The sequence below is a fragment of the Bombina bombina genome, chromosome 4, assembly GCF_027579735.1.
Source record: "Bombina bombina isolate aBomBom1 chromosome 4, aBomBom1.pri, whole genome shotgun sequence".
Taxonomy (NCBI): Eukaryota; Metazoa; Chordata; class Amphibia; order Anura; family Bombinatoridae; genus Bombina; species Bombina bombina.
Genome location: NC_069502.1, coordinates 554627622 through 554648541, shown reverse-complemented (window position 1 = coordinate 554648541; position 20920 = coordinate 554627622). Strand labels below are relative to the sequence as shown.

Below are 20920 nucleotides of genomic sequence, written 5' to 3'. Positions count from 1 at the left end.
AGGACTGCCTCTAATCTGTTTCATATAGATAACATTGAGCACATGTACGTAAAGTTACCCTGGAGCCAGCACTGATTGGCTAAAATGCATGTCTGTCAAAAGAACTGAAAAAAGGGGGCAGTTTGCAGAGGTTTAGATACAAGGTAATCACAGAGGTAAAAAGTGTATTTCTATAACAGTATTAGTTATGCAAAATAAGGGAATGGGTAATAAAGGGATTATCTTTCTTTTTTTAACAACAAAAATTCTGGTGTTGACTGTCCCTTTAAAGAGACACTGAACCCAATTTTTTTGTGATTCAGATAGAGCATGCAATTTTAAGCAACTCTCTAATTTACTACTATTATCAATTTTTATTCATTCTTTTTCTATCTTTGTTTGAAAAAGAAGGCATCTAAGCTAAGGAGCCAGACAATTTTTGGTTCAGGACCCTGGGCAGCACTTGTTTATTGGTGGGTGAATGTATCCACCAATCAACAAGAACAACCCAGGTTGTTCACCAAAAATGGGCCGGCATCTAAACTTACATTCTTGCGTTTTCAAATAAAGATACCAAGAGAATGAAGAAAATTTGATAATAGGAGTAAATTAGGAGTAAATTAGAAAGTTGCTTAAAATTGCATGCTCTATCTGAATCAGGAAAGTGTCCCTTTTAAATGGGTATTTTTCCTGCAAGCAAGGATTGGGGCAATGCTGAGTCCATGTAATCCTCTTTAGTAAGAGTAATGATGGCTATTCGCTGTTGGAGGTCGGTGAGGTAGTCCTTGCTTTAACAAGTAAACCCTCTTAATCCCTAGGATTTGGCTATTGGCCTTCTTCCTCTCTGCTTGATCTGTGATTGTTTCCGCTATTGATTAGTTTTTGTTAGGCAGAGCAGTTTTGCGTGCACTCAGTATTCAGAGATGGTTAACGAAAGATTAGTTCCTTGTTTGTCGGCTTGAGTGTGTTCCGCTCAGTCTAATGTAAAATGGCGCTGCCGACCTCAGAAAAGCCTGCTCTAATGGTGCGCATTGCGAGCTCCTTAGTAGGCAAGTTAATCAACCCTCCACTTAGCGGTAACCTTCTCTCCCTTTGAAACCGGAGGAGCCGCTGCTGACTATTTAGATTGTTCCATTCTCTGAGAGCTAGGCACTATTATACTGTCATTAAATAGTTTTCCATCTCATAACTCTTAGAGTAGAGTCTGAGATGTGCGGGGCAGAGCTGTTTCAGTGCTTGGTTTTCATGAGGGTGATACAGTATTGCCTATGTGTGCCACTAATCTTTTAATTTGATTATGTAATTAAATCAGATCGAAAGATGGTTTTTCTCTTCTAACTAAATTCCCTGGTGTTTGCCATCTCTTGGCATTTAATTGTAACACATCTGGGAATATGTTAGAGATTTCCAATTTACATCAAGTGCTTAATTTTATTGTGGTAAGAGTGGCATGTGTGCTGTTTTAGGAGACTGAGTTTTCTCATTCTTTTTTATAGTAGTTTATTATTTTAGTGATGATCACATCTACTTCCCATGTTTTAAGTATATGGGTACAATATAAAATCTCTCTCATAGTGAGATTTTAAGCTTTTTCAGCATATATATGTATTGCATAAGATACTCATTTATCTTGTAATGTTTATGACTATAATATGATTAATTTCATACTCTCTCATAACGGAGACTTGTAGCTCTGCCTGCTGCAATTATTTTTATTATATAAAATATTGTTATCTTGGTGTCTTTAGGACTCTAATATGATAATTCATATCCCAGATATTATGTATAGTGGTTCAAAACTCTATCATCTATCATAGTATGGAGTTTTACAGCTCTAACAGTTGCTGTATTTTTCTCCAACATTGGTGTGTCCGGTCCACGGCGTCATCCTCTCTTGTGGGAATATCTCTTCCCCAACAGGAAATGGCAAAGAGTCCCAGCAAAGCTGGCCATATAGTCCCTCCTAGGCTCCGCCCACCCCAGTCATTCTCTTTGCCGTTGCACAGGCAACATCTCCACGGAGATGGTTAAGAGTATGTGGTGTTTAGTTGTAGTTTTTTTTTTATTCTACTATCAAGAGTTTATTTTAAAATAGTGCTGGTATGTACTATTTACTCTGAAACAGAAAAAGATGAAGATTTCTGTTTGTGAGAGGAAGATGATTTTAGCAGACAGTAACTAAAATCGATTGCTGTTTCCACATAGGACTGTTGAGATGAAGTAACTTCAGTTGGGGGAAACAGTTAGCAGACTTTTCTGCTTAAGGTATGACTAGCCATATTTCTAACAAGACGGTGTAATGCTGGAAGGCTGTCATTTCCCCTCATGGGGACCGGTAAGCCATTTTCTTAGTCTCAAACAGAATAAAGGGCTTAATATGGGCTATAAAACTGGTAGACATTTTTATGGGCTAAATCGATTACTTTATTTGGACATTTTATACATGTTTATGCTGATAATTCACACTTATAAACTTGGGGAACGTTTTTTAACGTCAGGCACTATGTTAGACACCTTTTCCAGTCAGGAAGGGCCTTCCCAGTTGTAGGCTGAGCCTCATTTTCGCGCCTTTACTGCGCAGTTGTTTTTGAGTGCAAGACATGCAGATGCATGTGTGAGGACCTGAGAGTAGTTGGAAAAGTTCCTAGAAGGCGTCATTTGGTATCGTATTCCCCTCTGGGCTTGGTAAAGTCACAGCAAAGGCTGTAGCTGGGACTGTATAGGGGTTAAATCTGTAACCGGCTCCGGTTTCGTTATTTTAAGGGTTAAAGCTCTGAAAATTGGTGTGCAATACTTTTAATGCTTTAAGACACTGTGGTGAAATTTTGGTAAATTTTGAACAATTCCTTCATATATTTTCACATATTCAGTAATAAAGTGTGCTCTGTTTAAAATTTAAAGAGACAGTAACGGTTTTGTTTTAAAACGGTTTTTGTGCTTTATTGACAAGTTTAAGCCTGTTTAACATGTCTGTGCCTTCAGATAAGCTATGTTCTATATGTATGAAAGCCAATGTGTCTCCCCCTTCAAAATTGTGTGATAATTGTGCCATAGCGTCCAAACAAAGTAAGGACAGTACTGCCACAAATAATGAAATTGCCCAAGATGATTCCTCAGATGAAGGGAGTAGACATGGTTCTACATCATCTCCTTCTGTGTCTACGCCAGTTTTGCCCAAGCAGGAGGCCCCTAGTACTTCTAGCGCGCCAATGCTTATTACCATGCAACAATTGACGGCTGTAATGGATAACTCCATAGCAAATATTTTATCCAAAATGCCTGCATATCAGAGAAAGCGCGAATGCTCTGTTTTAAACACTGAAGAGCAGGAGGGCGCTGATGATAATTGTTCTGTCATACCCTCACACCAATCTGAAGGGGCCATGAGGGAGGTTTTGTCAGATGGGGAAATTTCAGATTCAGAAAAAATTTCTCAACAGGCTGAACCTGATGTTGTGACATTTAAATTTAAATTAGAACATCTCCGCGCACTGCTTAAGGAGGTGTTATCTACTCTGGATGATTGTGACAACTTGGTCATTCCAGAAAAATTATGCAAGATGGACAAGTTCCTAGAGGTTCCGGTGCACCCCGACGCTTTTCCTATACCCAAGCGGGTGGCGGACATAGTGAATAAGGAGTGGGAGAAGCCCGGCATACCTTTTGTTCCCCCTCCTATATTTAAGAAATTATTTCCTATGGTCGACCCCAGAAAGGACTTATGGCAGACAGTCCCTAAGGTCGAGGGGGCAGTTTCTACTCTAAACAAGCGCACTACTATTCCTATCGAAGATAGTTGTGCTTTCAAAGATCCTATGGATAAAAAATTGGAAGGTTTGCTTAAAAAGATTTTTGTACAGCAGGGTTACCTTCTACAACCCATTTCGTGCATTGTTCCTGTTACTACAGCAGCGTGGTTCTGGTTCGAGGAACTAGAAAAGTCGCTCAGTAGAGAGACTCCATATGAGGAGGTTATGGACAGAGTTCACGCACTTAAGTTGGCTAACTCTTTTATTTTAGATGCCGCTTTGCAATTAGCTAGATTAGCGGCAAAAAATTCAGGGTTTGCAATTGTGGCGCGCAGAGCGCTTTGGCTAAAGTCTTGGTCAGAGGATGTAACATCCCCTTCAAGGGTAAAACTCTCTTTGGACCAGAATTGAAAGAGATTATCTCAGACATCACTGGGGGAAAGGGCCACGCCCTCCCACAAGATAGGCCTTTCAAGGCCAAAAATAAGTCTAATTTTCGTTCCTTTCGTAATTTCAGGAACGGACCGGCCTCTAATTCTGCATCCTCTAAGCAAGAGGGTAATGCCTCACAGTCCAAACCAGCCTGGAAACCGATGCAAGGCTGGAACAAGGGTAAGCAGACCAAGAAGCCTGCTACCGCTAACAAAACAGCATGAAGGAGTAGCCCCCGATCCGGGACCGGATCTAGTGGGGGGCAGACTCTCTCTCTTTGCTCAGGCTTGGGCAAGAGATGTTCAGGATCCCTGGACGCTAGAAATAGTTTCTCAGGGTTATCTTCTGGAATTCAAGGAACTACCCCCAAGGGGAAGGTTCCACATGTCTCACTTATCCTCAAACCAAATAAAGAGACAGGCGTTCTTACATTGTGTAGAAGACCTGCTAAAGATGGGAGTGATACACCCAGTTCCAATGACGGAACAAGGAATGGGATTTTACTCAAATCTGTTCGTAGTTCCCAAAAAAGAGGGAACCTTCAGACCAATTCTGGATTTAAAGATCCTAAACATATTTCTCAGGGTACCATCGTTCAAAATGGAAACCATTCGAACGATTCTACCCACTATCCAGGAAGGTCAATTTATGACTACCGTGGATCTAAAGGATGCGTACCTACATATTCCTATCCACAAAGAACATCATCAGTTCCTAAGGTTCGCCTTTCTGGACAAACATTACCAGTTTGTGGCCCTCCCATTCGGATTAGCCACTGCTCCAAGGATTTTCACAAAGGTACTCGGGTCCCTTCTAGCGGTTCTAAGACCGAGGGGCATTGCAGTAGTACCATACTTGGACGACATTCTAATACAAGCGTCGTCCCTTTCAAAAGCAAAGGCTCATACAGACATCGTTCTGGCCTTTCTCAGATCTCACGGATGGAAGGTGAACATAGAAAAAAGTTCTCTGTCTCCGTCAACAAGAGTTCCCTTCCTGGGAACAATAATAGATTCCTTAGAAATGAGGATCTTTCTGACAGACGTCAGAAAGTCAAAACTTCTAAGCGCTTGTCAAGTTCTTCATTCTGTTCCACGTCCTTCCATAGCTCAGTGCATGGAAGTAGTAGGGTTGATGGTTGCAGCAATGGACATAGTTCCTTTTGCGCGAATTCATCTAAGACCATTACAACTGTGCATGCTGACACAGTGGAATGGGGACTATACAGACTTGTCTCCAGTGATTCAAGTAGATCAGAAGACCAGAGATTCACTCCGTTGGTGGATATCCCTGGACCACCTATCCCAGGGAATGAGCTTCCGCAGACCAGAGTGGGTCATTGTCACGACCGACGCCAGTCTAGTGAGCTGGGGTGCGGTCTGGGAATCCCTGAAATCTCAGGGACTATGGTGTCGGGAAGAGTCTCTTCTCCCGATAAACATTCTGGAACTAAGAGCGATATTCAATGCTCTCAGGGCTTGGCCTCAGCTTGCAAAGGCCAGATTCATAAGATTCCAATCAGACAACATGACGACTGTTGCGTATATCAATTATCAGGGGGGAACAAGGAGTTCCCTGGCGATGAAAGAAGTAACCAAAATAATACAATGGGCGGAGAATCACTCCTGCCATCTATCTGCGATCCACATCCCAGGTGTGGAAAACTGGGAAGCGGATTATCTGAGTCGTCAGACATTCCATCCGGGGGAGTGGGAACTCCATCCGGAGATTTTTGCCCAGTTGACTCAATTATGGGGCATTCCAGACATGGATCTGATGGCGTCTCGTCAGAACTTCAAGGTTCCTTGCTACGGGTCCAGATCCAGGGATCCCAAGGCGACTCTAGTGGATGCACTAGTAGCGCCTTGGACCTTCAACCTAGCTTATGTGTTCCCACCGTTTCCTCTCATTCCCAGGCTGGTAGCCAGGATCAAACAGTAGAGGGTCTCGGTGATCTTGATAGCTCCTGCGTGGCCACGCAGGACTTGGTATGCAGACCTGGTGAATATGTCATCGGTTCCACCATGGAAGCTACCTTTGAGACAGGACCTTCTTGTTCAGGGTCCATTCGAACATCCAAATCTGGTCTCCCTCCAGCTGACGGCTTGGAGATTGAACGCTTGATTCTATCAAAGTGTGGGTTTTCAGATTCGGTGATTGATACTCTGGTTCAGGCCAGAAAACCGGTAACTAGAAAGATTTACCATAAAATATGGAAAAGATATATCTGCTGGTGTGAATCCAAGGGATTCCCTTGGAATAAGGTAAAAATTCCTAAGATTCTTTCCTTTCTGCAAGAAGGTTTGGATAAAGGATTATCTGCGAGTTCTCTAAAGGGACAGATTTCTGCTTTATCTGTCTTACTACACAAACGACTGGCAGCTATGCCAGACGTTCAAGCATTTGTTCAGGCTCTGGTTAGGATCAAGCCTGTTTACAGACCTTTGACTCCTCCCTGGAGTTTAAATCTAGTTCTTTCAATTCTTCAAGGGGTTCCGTTTGAACCTCTACATTCCATAGATATTAAGTTGTTATCTTGGAAAGTTTTGTTTTTGGTTGCTATTTCTTCTGCTAGAAGAGTTTCAGAGTTATCTGCTCTGCAGTGTTCCCCGCCCTATCTGGTGTTCCATGCAGATAAGGTGGTTTTGCGTACTAAGCCTGGTTTCCTTCCAAAGGTTGTTTCTAACAAAAATATTAACCAGGAGATAGTTGTACCTTCTTTGTGTCCGAATCCAGTTTCAAAGAAGGAACGTTTGTTACACAATTTGGACGTAGTCCGTGCTCTAAAATTCTATTTAGAAGCTACAAAAGATTTCAGACAAACATCTTCTCTGTTTGTCGTCTATTCTGGTAAAAGGAGAGGTCAAAAAGCGACTTCTACCTCCCTTTCCTTTTGGCTTAAAAGCATCATCCGATTGGCTTACGAGACTGCCGGACGGCAGCCTCCTGAAAGAATCACAGCTCACTCCACTAGGGCTGTGGTTTCCACATGGGCCTTCAAGAACGAGGCTTCTGTTGATCAGATATGTAAGGCAGCGACTTGGTCTTCACTGCACACTTTTGCCAAATTTTACAAATTTGATACTTTTGCTTCTTCGGAGGCTATTTTTGGGAGAAAGGTTTTGCAAGCCGTGGTGCCTTCCGTTTAGGTAACCTGATTTGCTCCCTCCCTTCATCCGTGTCCTAAAGCTTTGGTATTGGTTCCCACAAGTAAGGATGACGCCGTGGACCGGACACACCAATGTTGGAGAAAACAAAATTTATGCTTACCTGATAAATTACTTTCTCCAACGGTGTGTCCGGACCACCGCCCGCCCTGGTTTTTTAATCAGGTCTGATGAATTATTTTCTCTAACTACAGTCACCACGGTACCATATGGTTTCTCCTATATTTTTCCTCCTGTCCGTCGGTCGAATGACTGGGGTGGGCGGAGCCTAGGTGGGACTATATGGCCAGCTTTGCTGGGACTCTTTGCCATTTCCTGTTGGGGAAGAGATATTCCCACAAGTAAGGATGACGCCGTGGACCGGACACACCGTTGGAGAAAGTAATTTATCAGGTAAGCATAAATTCTGTTTTTCTTGGTACACTAAGCACCGGTGTAGCTTGGCGGTTAACTTCGCTGCTTTGTGTGCAGGAGGTCATGGGATGGAATCCACCTGGATTGGATTATCATACGTATATATTTTATGTATATGTGTACAATATTATAATTTTCTCAGTATGGTTTCATGTATCATACTTCATTCTTAGTGTTTTTAGGACACTAATATATTTATTTCTATGTTTTATTTATAGAAATACTATGTTATAATCTTTCTCATATTGAGGCGATATTTGTTAATATCTGTGAAATGTATGTCTCATGCATCATACACCTTTTCTTAGTGTTTTTAGGACACTAGTAAATTTCTATGTTTTGTTTAAAGGAATACAATGTTATAATCCTTCTAATATTGAGATGATATACATTATGGTCGGTGACATTCCTTCTCCCTTTTGACACTTTTGGGGCTGGCATCTCCAGGGTTGTTGTTTTGTTTCCAACTGCTGGGGCTGGATGTCTTTTTCAATTGTGTCCCACGATGGCTTAGTGGTAAACTTTGCTGCCTTGAAAGCTGAAGGTCTAGCATTCAAATCCAGCTGTGGCTATGTGCACTTCATAATGCATGTCCTACAAATATCCTTGCCTAAAGCAGCTTTATAATATCTGACATCATAATTGCTTGATGTGATATATACAGATACTGTTATAAGCTTTCTGTTTGCTTATCATATTCTTTTCTACTGTACTTCTTAATTGTGTGTTTGTAGGGATTTTTTTATGTTTCATCCCTACCTTTTTCTTGTAGAAGTATATCTTGATTATTTTATACACAGCATATCTGCCTATCTTGTCCTTCTACTGTACATATTCTTAAAAAAATCCTCTCCATCTCAGTAGAGGTTTATTTGGGATATCACTTTATTATGTACATATTAATGTGTGCCTTTAGGGAGTGTTAGCATTTGCATGTTATCTCTATTTTTTACAGTAGAAATGTATTCTGTATATTATTATAAGCATTATGTCTGCTTATCCTATGGTTCTTCCACTAATATTATTATGGAAGTTTTTAGGGATTTAAGCATTTTCATGTTTTATCCCTCCACTATATACCAAATGTATATCAGATACATTCCTTTGCTTAGGGTTGGTTAGTACTTGGAGGGGAGTCAGACCTCGTAGCGCAGCAATAGCGCGTCTGACTCAGAATTAGAAGGCTGAGTGTTCTGATCCCGCCTGGGTCATGCTTACGTTTCACTTCCAGGTGCCAACAAGTATCTAATTTTTCCCCTGGTAGTCCAGCGGTAATTATCCATCAGCCCTGGGTTTAATACCTTTTTTTTTTTTCTTTTATCTTTTTAGGCATTTTCTCTGATGAAAAGACCTCAGGAGTATGGGCTAGTATAGTAGCTGATATTCTCCATGATTATCACAGGGTTATTTTCCTTCTCTGCTACTGGTCTCTGGACTTCGGTAGCATTTTTTCCCCTGGAATGGGGTCCACTCGGACCTCCCTCAGTGGATTGTCCTTGACTACCCGACGAGAGACTCTCCTGGTGACTCGTTCTAGGATCTTTTCATCTCAAGTCTTATGCTCCTTGAGTTCATTCTGGGAGATTGTTACTACTGATACAGGCCTTTAGGCTGGGGAGCAGAATGGCTCTGAGAATCGGGACTTAGTCGGAGTCTGGCTTCTGATTTCTTAGTTATAGCTGAGAATAATTTTCTATGTATTTATTAGACGACATTCATTTTCGGGTGCGTTCCTCTGGGGTTTCCTTGGCATTAAGGGACAATACCCATATTCTCCAGGAGGGGCTGGAGAAGGGCTTATCAGTTCTCTGTAGGGTCAGTTCTCTGTCCTTTCTGTTCTTTTTCATATAAGTGTGGCTACTTACCTGTTCAGACCCTGGTCAGAATCCGGACAGTGTTAATCCTGTTGCTTCTTTGAAGTCTTAATTTTGTTCTTCAGGTTTTGCTGTAGACTCAATATGAGCCTAGGCATCCTGTGATATTTTTGTCTTGGAAAGATAGTAGAGTCTCTGTACTTCTGCTCTACAGTGTTTTTTCCATTATCCTTTTTCCTTGCGGATAAGGCGATTAGTTATTCTTGGAAGGGTCGTCTGTTTTTCAGCCTGGAGGTTTTAATGCTCTCTAAACATGTTTGTTGTTTCCACCCACAATATTAATCAGGAAATAGTTGTTCCTTCTCTCTGCCCCAATCCTCCTCCTTCTAAAGAACGGTTGTTACATAATTTTGAATGTGGTTCAAGCTTTAAAGTTTTATCTTCGTGTTACCAATGAGTTCCGTCAGTATTCAACCTTGTTTGTCTTGTATTCTGGTAAGCGCAAAGTGTAGAAGGCTACTGCTGTTTTAACTTCATCTTTCTGACTTTGAAGTGCAATTCGAATGGTGTATCATTACATACTTTCACAACATTTTACAGGTTTGATGTTTTTGCTTCAGCTGTAAATGAATTAATTTGTGGACTCTCACTGCCATTAGAAAGAAAACATAATTTATGCTTACCTGATACATTCTTTACTTTCTTGGCAGTGAGAGTCCACGAACCTACCCCAACTTTTTCTAGTGGCGGCAGTCTTTAACACCTCAATACCCCTTGTCTCTCTCTTCTGGATACATATGTTAAGCCTTGTTGGGGTGTCTTTACCTCCTCCTGGTGGCCAAGCAAGCAATAAATGTGTGGACTCTCACTGCCAAAAAAGAAAATAATTTATTAGGTAAGCATAAATTATGTTTTTATTTTGAAAAAGGTACTTTACAATAACTGATTGTGTGCATGCTGCACAATTGTAGTAAGAAAAAGAAAAAAATATTGTTTACTGTCACTTTAAAGCAGCAGGTGTGCTGGAACAAAAAGAAGTAAAAGAAATGTAGGATAGATAATTTTGTAACATGGTGTTGGTGTCAGTATGTATACAGTGACACTCCATTGCGTACTTTCACCTTTCAGATGTTACCACTGGTTTTAGAACTCTTATAAACATCTCTCTCTCTTGAAATTTGCCAGCACATAATATACCTAATTATTATATGTTTTTGTATCATATGTTGTAAAGCATATCTTAGCAAGGAAAAAAGAAATCCTACTATTCTTAAGATATTATCTTATTTATTTACGTCCTTCTGTATATAATAATACAAAAAATACATTCTGTGCTTCTTTTAGTTGCTGAAGGTCCGTATAGAGATGTTGTGAAGCTACAAACCATGCGTTGTCTTTTTGAAGCTTATGAACATGTCCTTTCCCTCTTGGAAAATGTGTTTACTCCAATGTTTTGTCACAGCGATGAGGTAAAAGAGCTTAACATATTAATACATTAAAATATTAAAACATTTTGTTTGGCTAAAATTCTTTAACTCTTTATACAACCTTGTTCATAAAGAAGAATGAATGGAGATAAAAATTATCTGTATTAATGTCATGGGGCACCTTGGCTATGTGTTTGTGTAAGAGTGCGTAGCATTTTTCCATATTTTTGTACGTCTTCAAAAGTGCATACAAAAGTTGCTGGGGCTAAAAATGCTAAACTGCTGAAAAACATTTTGTGCAGAGTACACATAGTAATTGGGCTTTGCTCATTGCCACATGTCGGGGGGGGGGGACCTACATGGAGTTAGCAAAGAGTCTAACCATTTTAATTAGCAATGGCTACAAAAGTTGAATTTATTTATTTTAATAATCCTCTCAATTGTGTGGTATATTGATGTATAGAAAACAAAAAATGGCACCCTTCTGACAGGGGTTTAATTTGGACTATATTGTAATAGTGGGGGATAATAAAAAAATATTCCCAGGTGAAGAAAGTTTAAAAAGCTCGGCCATAGACGGCTAAAAACACTTGCATGCCCACCCTAATCAGGTGGGCTTTATTAAAAATAAAAAAGTGCCGGATAATATTAGGAGAATGGTAGCCCTGCTAGATCATTTACATGAGACAAAGACGCATTCTCTGTTGCTCTCTTTAGACACAGAGAAGGTGTTTGATAATGTCGATTGGGACTTTATGCAAGCAGTCTTGAAAGAGATTGGCATTGGAGGACCATTCATGGTTGCTATCAAAAATATATATTCATCCCCTACCGCACGGGTTAGGGCTATGGGTCACCAGTCGGATAGATTTGCGATTCTCAATGGCACATGGCAGGGGTGCCCATTGTACCCCTTACTCTTTGCAATATGCATAGAACCACTGGTGCAACACATTAGAAAATCCTCTGACATTACAGGGATCACAATAAAACAGCGTGACTACAAGCTCACTCTTTTTGCAGATGACATCCTTCTTTCTCTGACCAGACCCTTGATTACTCTACCAAACCTATATAAAACCCTTGAGACATTTTCCAATATCTCTGGCTATAAGGTAAATTTGGAAAAGTGCGAAGCTATGCCCATTGAGCTCCCAGACCATACCAAAAAACTAATAGAATTAAATTTTGAATTCAAATGGGTTAAAAATCATCTTGAATATCTAGCGATTAATCTCACTAGACGCTCATCAGAGCTATACCAGGCCAACTACCCTCCATTATATAAATCTATCAAACAAGATATAACTAGCTGGAACAAACTAGTATTTTCTTGGTTTGGAAGGCTATCGGTGGTTAAAATGACAGCGCTACCGCAAATTCTATACTAGAATGTCCTCAAATATTCTTAATAGACACAGAAGGTTGGGAGGGGTTGGAGCTCCAAATTTTAGACATTACTATCAGGCGGCTAGACTGGCACAGACTACACTCCTTAATAAACTAGAAGACAAAATAATTTGGACGAAACTAGAGTCAGACATTACGAATAACGACCCCCGCGAATTAATTCTATGGGATCCAAAACATCACTCAAGTAGAAATCTTAACAGATTCCCAATTTCAGACTTCATGACTAAACAGTGGTCCAAGCTAACCTCATCTCTTAAGCTACTACCCTGCAAATCTATTAAAATCCCACTTAGATGTATAATAAAGTCAGAATACTTTCCGACCATTAAGAAGTGGGAAAATAGAGGTCTGTACAGGATAGCTGACTTGTTGGAAAAGGGCAAGATATTTACTTATACTCAGTTACAAGACAAACTATACCCAGTCAAACTCAATTGGTTCCTATACCTGCAAATTACCTCTACCATACACTACCTTTTACCCTTTGGGTTTAGTGGTTCCCCCACCATACTAGAAACGATTTGTAGCTCACCATCCAGACCAAAGAAAACTATCACGAGAATATACCAAGCTATACAAGCAGCAATAGGGAACACCAAAACCCCTCTACAGATTAAATGGGAGAAAGATTTAAACTCCGAAATTGATATAGAAAACTGGCATCTAATATTATATAATGCGGGAAAAGGTTTGCCGAGTGCAGGCATGCTCGAAAGTTGCATTAAAACAAATTTCCGTTGGTATCTCACCCCAATGATAACTTCACATATTAACAGAAATGGTTCCAAACTCTGTTATAGAGGATGTGGAGAAGAGGGTAGTTATAGACATATGTGGTGGGACTGCCCCCACTCATATAGAACATGGAACCATCTCTCCCAATTTTTAAGCACAATTTTGGGTAGCCCCATTAGATTGTCTATGGATCAAGCACTATTACACACTAGACTTAGGGAGTTTAATAAACACATAAATCAATTTATTAAGATAACCTGCACTGCTACAAGGGTTTGTTTGGCGCGCAATTGGAAGGTGGGGGCCCCACCATGGGGGGAAATTGTACTCAAGATTAAGCATTACTACAATATGTCAAGGAGCCATCCAAGGATGCAGTTCCTGCTTTATTTAGTTACAGGCAACCTTCATACAATTAACTGCATATCACTTATTTCTGCTTTGAGCTTCTGTATATGTTTCCTTCTTATGTACTGAGATATTAGATATTTGGCATGTTGTAATGCAGTCATATAATGGGTCATTAGATTAATTATTTATTATCATACATAGGAACAAAAGCACCAATTAAACATGTTAAAATAATTTGCCTTTCCTGTGTGTGTATATTGTTAATGGAACAAACAGAAAATACATATTTCCTTCTTAATATGGGAAGAGTCCACAGCTGCATTCCTTACTTGTGGGAAATACTGAACCTGGCCACCAGGAGGAGGCAAAGACACCCCAGCCAAAGGCTTAAATACCTCCCCCACTTCCTCATAAACCCAGTCATTCTTTGCCTTTCGTCACAGGAGGTTGGAAGAGAAGTGTCAGAAGATTTCGGAGTAGTCTCTTATGGAGGGTAGTACTTTAAGAGATGGGACTGGAGTTTTAAGTAGTCCTATCAGCCTCTCAGTGAGAGCATGGGTGAAAGTCCAGAGATGCAGGAAGAGTCTTTCTGCGAAACCATCCCGAATCATATTAACAGCTCCATAGGCAATCAGCATTGAAGAGTTTCGCTGCCTGCTTTCTTCTCTCAAGTCCATGTCAGAAGCAACGCTACTATCTGTCACACTTGAAGGATAGTGTTACTGTTCCATGGCACAGATTCTGGTATGATAGTTTCATTTTTTTATACATTTATGATAACGCAAGAAGACGGGTCACAGTGTGACTTCTTTTTATCTGTATAGAATCAAGGGTTAATATATCCTGAGGGGGATTATTGAACAGTGGGGAATAATCTTATGTTTATTTGATTGTATGCTGCTTTTATGTGTGAGATGTTATGGGCTCATAGGCTGTTATGGAATATACAGGCTTCACTTTCACTTTGATAGCTGTGCCGCTTACAAGTTTGGCGCGCTTTCTCATAAGCAGGGACGGTCCTGCATTGCGCAGTTTTCATTCCCTCTTTCCTGACCGGGTGTTTATCAGAAGAGAGGAGTCCTAAATCCCTGTACGGTCTGGGTCATAGGAGATGGGGAATGCCCCAGCCATTGGGGTATAAGGGTGCCATTTTTGTGAGTAAAATAAGATTGTTTTATTTTCTATAGTTCTCCACTTATTGCACTAGCGACGGAGGATTCTTTTACTTTAGAGGGTACTCCCTCTATTCCTAAAGAGTAATTCCTGTTTATATTGTGAGGAGACCTTAGATCCGCCCCCTCAATTATGTTCTATATGCATTGATAATGTGATAATATCAAACATGTTTGATACCACTGAGCCGTCCACCTCTGAGGAGTTGTCGTCCAGTGAGGTGCGTACCCTACATTCTTCTCTCTCTACACATGCAGTTTCCCGTAGTATTGCTGATCCTCCATCTGGAGGGGGCCTTTTTTTCACCAGACATTACTGCGCAGTTCAGATGGTGGTGTCTGCGGCCTTTAATGCTTTACCTCGCCCTGCCAAGCGCAAGCGAAAAGGTTACATATTGCACTCCTTCCCAGAGTACATCAGATAATTTATTGGATTTAACTGATACAGTTATACGAGGATGAAGTTCTTTCTGAGACTTCAGAGTATGAACATTCTGGGTCGGAGTCTGCTGCCTCTAAACCTCCGTCTTCGGAGGAAACAAACTTTAGTTTTAGGAATTTGCGCTTTCTTCTAAAGGAAGTTTTTGAGGGGCCAAATTGCCTGATGAACCTTTTATTCCTAAATTGGATAGAATTTGAGGACAGAGTGGTATCTTATCTTTCCCTGCTCTTGTTAGATGGCGAACATTATTAAGAATGAATGGGACAGGATTGGATTCCTTTTTCCCCTCTTCTCCCTTTAACAAATCGTTCCCGGTCCTGGACTCTCTATGGAGTTGTGAGGTTCCGTCCCTAAATGGGCTATCTTTGCTCTTGCTAAACGTACTACTATCCCACTTGAGGATAGCTCTTCGTTTTAGGAGCCCATGGATAAAAGATGGAAATTCTGTTACAAAAGATGTTTCAAGATACGGGATATTTGTTTTTCAACCGGCGGTGGCTGTTGCCGCGGTTGCTGGAGCAGCTACCTATTAGTGCAACTCCTTACGGCGTTCTTCAGAAAGAATTAAGGCCTTGAGGTTGCTAATTATTTTATCTGTGATGCTAGAATGCTACGGATTCAGCTTTTTCTGTTCAGGCCCATCGGGCTCTGGCTGAAGTCATGGTCTACGGATACGACTTCTACGTCTAGACTTCTTTCCCTCCACTTTCAGGGAATGATTTTGTTTGGTCCATGGTCACATGGGGCAAGGGTGCCCTCCTACCGCAAGAGTATATGAACTAATCTAAGGGACAATTTTCTTTCTGATAAAGCCCATGTCAGCAGTCCTCCGCTAGGCCAGAGCAAAACAAGAGCTCTTGGAAGCCGGCTCAGTCCTGGAATAAATCCAAGCAGAGCAAGAAGCCCGACGAGTCTAAGTCGGCATGAATTGGTGGTCCCCGGTCTTCTTCTGGATCGTGTAGGGGGCAGTCTGTTGCTCTTTTTAGTCGCTTGGTTCAGGGATTTGCAGGATCCATGGGTCCTGGAGGTCATAGCTCAGGGTTACAAGATAGGTTTCAAGTCTTAGCCACCCAAGGCAGATTCCTCCCCTCTCCTGTCTTCCTGACCAGAAAGGAGCGAAATCTTTCTGGGGTGCGTACAGGACCCGGTGCCTATCGCAGTGAGAGGTTTGGGATACTATTCAAACCTTTTCGTGGTCCAGAAGAAGGAGGGAACTTTCCGTCCGATTTTGGACCTAAAGTGCTTAAACAAGTTTTTAAATGTCCCCTCATTTAAGATGGAGACAATAGGCCCTTTCTTCCCCTCATCCGAGAAGGGCAGTTCATGACCACGATAGATCTGAAAGATGCTCCAATCACGTACCAATCCTCAAGGACCACTTCCAATTCCTAAGGTTTGCGTTCCTGGACCAGCACTTCTAGTTTATTGCACTTCCGTTTGGTCTAGCTATGTCTCCAAGAAATTTTTTCGAAGAGTCCATTCGGAATCTCTCCTCTGTCTTCTTCGATCCCATGGATGGAAGATAAATAGAGAGAGTTCTCTTGTATCAAGTACCAGGATAGAATTCATGGGTACTATATTAGAATGGGAATATTCTAACAGAACAAAGAGATGTTGCAATCTAGCTTCAACATGTCTTGCTTTTCAGACCTCCTTAAGGCCATCTGTGGCTCGGTGTATGGAGGTGATTGGTCTCATGGTGTCCAGCATGGACATAATTCCTTTGCCAGGTTTCACCTCAGACTGTTGCAACTGCGTATGCTGAAGCAGTGGAACGGCGATCATCGGATCTGTCAACATATTTCTCTGGACATCCGATCGAGACTCGAGAACCGCTCTCTTGGTATTTTTGTCTGGATCACTTGTCCTGAGGGACGTCCGTCTTAAGACCATCCTGGGTGATTGCGACTACGGTTGCAAGCCTGTCAGGATGGGGAGCTGTTTGGGGTGCCAGGGAGGCACAGGGCCTTTGGACTCAGGAGGAAAGCTCCATCCCGATCTCATTTTGGGTCTTCATGCGATATACAATGCTCTGAAGGCTTGACCTCTGCTGGGTTTGTCCCAGTTAATCAGATTCCAATTAGGCAATATAACCTCAGTGGCTTACATCTACCATCAGGGGGTAACGAGGATCTCCCTAGCTATGAGGGAAGTATCTTGGATTCTGGAGTGGGCTGAGACCCACGTTTGTTCGCTGTCAGCGATCCACATTCCGGGTGTGGACAACTGGGAAGCGGTTTCCCTCAGCAGACAATCCTTTCATCCGGGGGAATGGTCTTTCGGTCCCGGGTGTTTGCGGAGATCTGCAAGAGGAGGATCTTATGAAGTCTCAATACCAAACTACCCAGATATGGGTCGAGGTACAGGGATCCTCAGGCGGAGATAACAGATGCATTAGCGGTGCCTTGGAGGTTCAATCTAATTTATCTTACCGGCTGTTACCACTACTTCCTAGTGTAGTGGCTCGAATCAAGCAGGCGTTAGTAATTCCGATTGCTCCGTCTTGGCCTCGAAGGATATGGTTCGCGGATCTAGTGTGGATGTCATCATCTCCTCCGTGGAAGTTACCTTGTCGCAAGGATCTGCTGACCAAGGTTTTCTGAGGCTGACTGCGTGGAGATTGACCGCTTAGTCCTAGTCAAGAGAGGGTTTTCTGAGAGAGTTATTTTTACTCTTTCGAGCTTGTAAGCTGGTTGCTCGCCGCATCTATCATAAGTTGTGGAGGACCTACTTATTCTGTTCTCCAGGATGAACTGAAGAAGGACTTTTCTGCAAGTCCCATGAGGGGACAGTTTTTGTCCCTGTCTGTGTTGCTGCACAAGAGGTTCGCTGAGCCTCCAGATGTGCAGTCCTTTGTTAAGGCTCTGCTAGGATCAGACTTGTGTTTAGATCTAATGCTCTTCTTTGGAGTTTAAATCTTGTTCTTAAAGTTTTGCAACGGGCTTGGTTGGAGCCTATGCATGAAGTTGACAATAAATTTTTGTCTTGGAAGGTTCCTTTTCCTCTGGCTATTGCTTCTGCGCACAGCGTATCTGTGATTGCTGCCTTGCAATGCGTCCCTCCTTATCTGGCTTTCTATGCTGATAATACTGTTCTATGAACCAAGTTAGGTTTTTGTCCTAAGGTTGTGTCATTTCGCAACATCAATCAAGAGATTGTGATTCCTTTCTTAAGTCCTAATCCGTCTTCGTCGATGGAATGTTTATAACGTAATTCTGGATGTGGTTTGTGCCTTGAAGTTCTATCTTCAGGCTACAATGGAATTAAGACGAACTTCTTTCGCTGTTTGTTCTCCTTTCCAGGAAGCGTAGGGGTCAGAGGGCCTCTTCGGCTTCATTATCTTTTTGGCTGAGGAGTGTCATCATTGGGACATAAGCCTCCTCTGAGGATTACGGCTCATTCTACGAGAGCAATGGTTTCCTCTTGGGCCTTCAAAAATGAGGCCTCTATGGATCAGATTTGTAAGGCGGCTACCTGGTCCTTCTTACATACTTTTTCCAAATTTTATAAGTTTGAGGTTTTTGCTTCTGCTGAAGCAGCCTTCGGGGGAAATGTTTTGCAGGCTGTGATGGCCTCAGATTAGGGTCCGCCTCTCTTTTTTCCCTCCCGTTAGCATTCCGTGTACTCTAGAGCTTGGGTATATGTTTCCCACAAGTAAGCAATGCAGCTGTGGACTCTTCCCATATTAAGAAGGAAAACATAAGTTATGACTTAACAGATAATTTCCTTTCCTTCTGTATGGTAAGAGTCCACAGCTCCCGCCTGTGTTCTCCGATGGGCGGCCCTAAATTTAAATGTTTTCTTTCTGCACCTTTTTCACCCTGTTTCTCCTACTGTTCCTTGTTCGCTCGGCAGAATGACTGGGGGTTATGAGGAAGTTGGGGAAGTATTTATGCCTTTGGCTGGGTTGTCTTTGCCTCCTCGTGGTGGCCAGGTTCAGTATTTCCCACAAGTAAGGAATGCAGCTGTGGACTCTTTCCCATACAGAAGGAAAGGAAATGACCTGGTAAGTCATAATTTATGTTTTTTGAATACTCTATTTTATATGCATCAAAGAAAATGTTGCTTTAATATCTCCCATAATAACATGCACATTAAAGAAAGAGCTTTTTAACCTGTATTACATGTGTTCTATGATGTTTTGCTATAATAATACATTTTTATTCTTACTAGTATTTTAGGCAACTGCTTGAAGGTGCAGAATCTCCAACACGAAGTTCAAAATTTAACAGGTATGAGCTTATGCTTTTAAAGGGCCATTATAGTGGGGAAAAAATACATGCTCTGATTTGTTACATGTAATTTTAAGACTGTCGACCCTTCATCCGTTTTCAATACCCATACGTAGTTTAAACACATAGAAGTACTGCTTGGAGGGCACTGCTCATCTCAAGTGGAAACTGTTACTGATCCAATCAGCAGAGCTAGTTGCACAACCCTGCTGGGACAAGTGATGCTCTCTCAGGTGCTTAGAGGGGACTAGATGTGGATTGGCAGTCTATGAAGGTTTCGAATATCCAAGTTACATGCGTGTTTCAGAAACATATATGATACCACTGTGACTTGGATAGTAGAGTATAAGTGCACTAGTGTATAAAGCAGGTCAACATCGTTACATGAAGATGGTCAGAGGATCATTTATCTAGGATATAAACAATTTCTCATAAGTTCATCTTCTATAGCACTTCCCAATGGGAACTTCACAATAAGTGAGGAACCATACTGCCCCGGCCACTGACAGCATGATAGGGAGCATATAAACAAAGTATAAAACAAGGTTCCCTTTGACTAATCTGAGACTTAAATAGCTAACTAAAAATTAAGTCAAGTAGAAGTGTCATTAGACATCAGATTCATATTAACCTCTTTTAGACAGAAATCATCTTCACTATAAATTATCAGTTGATAGATATACACTCACCCATACCATCCACAAAATAAATCGTATAGCACTGTGTTAGGTATTTCTCAAAACCCCTTACAACAATAAGATCTTATATAGAGCATATGGAAACTTATATTACATATACCCAAGTGTCAAATATGGTAGAGAGAGACGCTTGGCTTATAAAATATTCAACTTAATCTCCATTAAAAATATAAAACAAATAAGATGTAACCCGGAGCATCAGATAACATGAACTAACAGAGCTCAGTCGTTGGGCCAACTGATCTGAATTGTGAAATAAATGTATATAATATGGAGGATCTAGAAACAGTTATTGTGGGTATTCAGCGTGTAGAGATAGGGTTAAAATTATAGGGGGTCCTTGCAAAAGAATGATATTATATACTGGTAAAGGTGAGAACACTAAAACAATAATTATAAACCAAATAACCAAATGAATATTTACCCAGGTAAAAATAGATACTAAAGTTAGTCAGTGTAACTGATCCTTTGTATACTGAAGTATCTTAATGTTCTTTGTGTAAATAAAGAAGAGGCATTATTTGGACCCTATCGTCTATAAGGTTGGCTGGGAAAAAATAAAGTACAGCTGATGAAGGCAAACTAATAGGAAGGAAGGGGCAAGTACTGAAATATATAAGAAAAGGTACAAACAACCTAATAACAAAGATGTAAGTGTAAACTATATTAATATGTCCCAGTTATCAGACTTTATAGTCATCAAGGATACTGTCAATTTTCAAAAGGGGTCCAGGCTCAAGTCCAGTATACTTCGCTTACAGCTTCCAATATAGAACTAAGGTGTAGCGTACACACAGATAACCAAGCTGATAGTAGCTCTACTCCCCAAAAGAGATCTTAGATAGATAAAGGGCAATCGACTGAGCATGTGTCTGTGAGGGGTAGGAAAGTCAAC

The 20920-nt window shown here is 41.2% G+C and overlaps 1 protein-coding gene across 2 annotated transcripts in view; it reads left to right on the top strand.

Annotated features, from left to right (window-relative positions):
* Positions 1 to 20920, top strand: part of SNX14 (sorting nexin 14) — a 517711-nt gene that overhangs the window by 201356 nt on the left and 295435 nt on the right. For both annotated transcript variants that reach the window (XM_053710493.1, XM_053710492.1), the window contains exons 14-15: positions 10900 to 11024; positions 19269 to 19327. In XM_053710493.1, coding sequence (XP_053566468.1) covers positions 10900 to 11024; positions 19269 to 19327 — 184 coding nt within the window. The remainder of the gene's footprint in view (positions 1 to 10899; positions 11025 to 19268; positions 19328 to 20920) is intronic.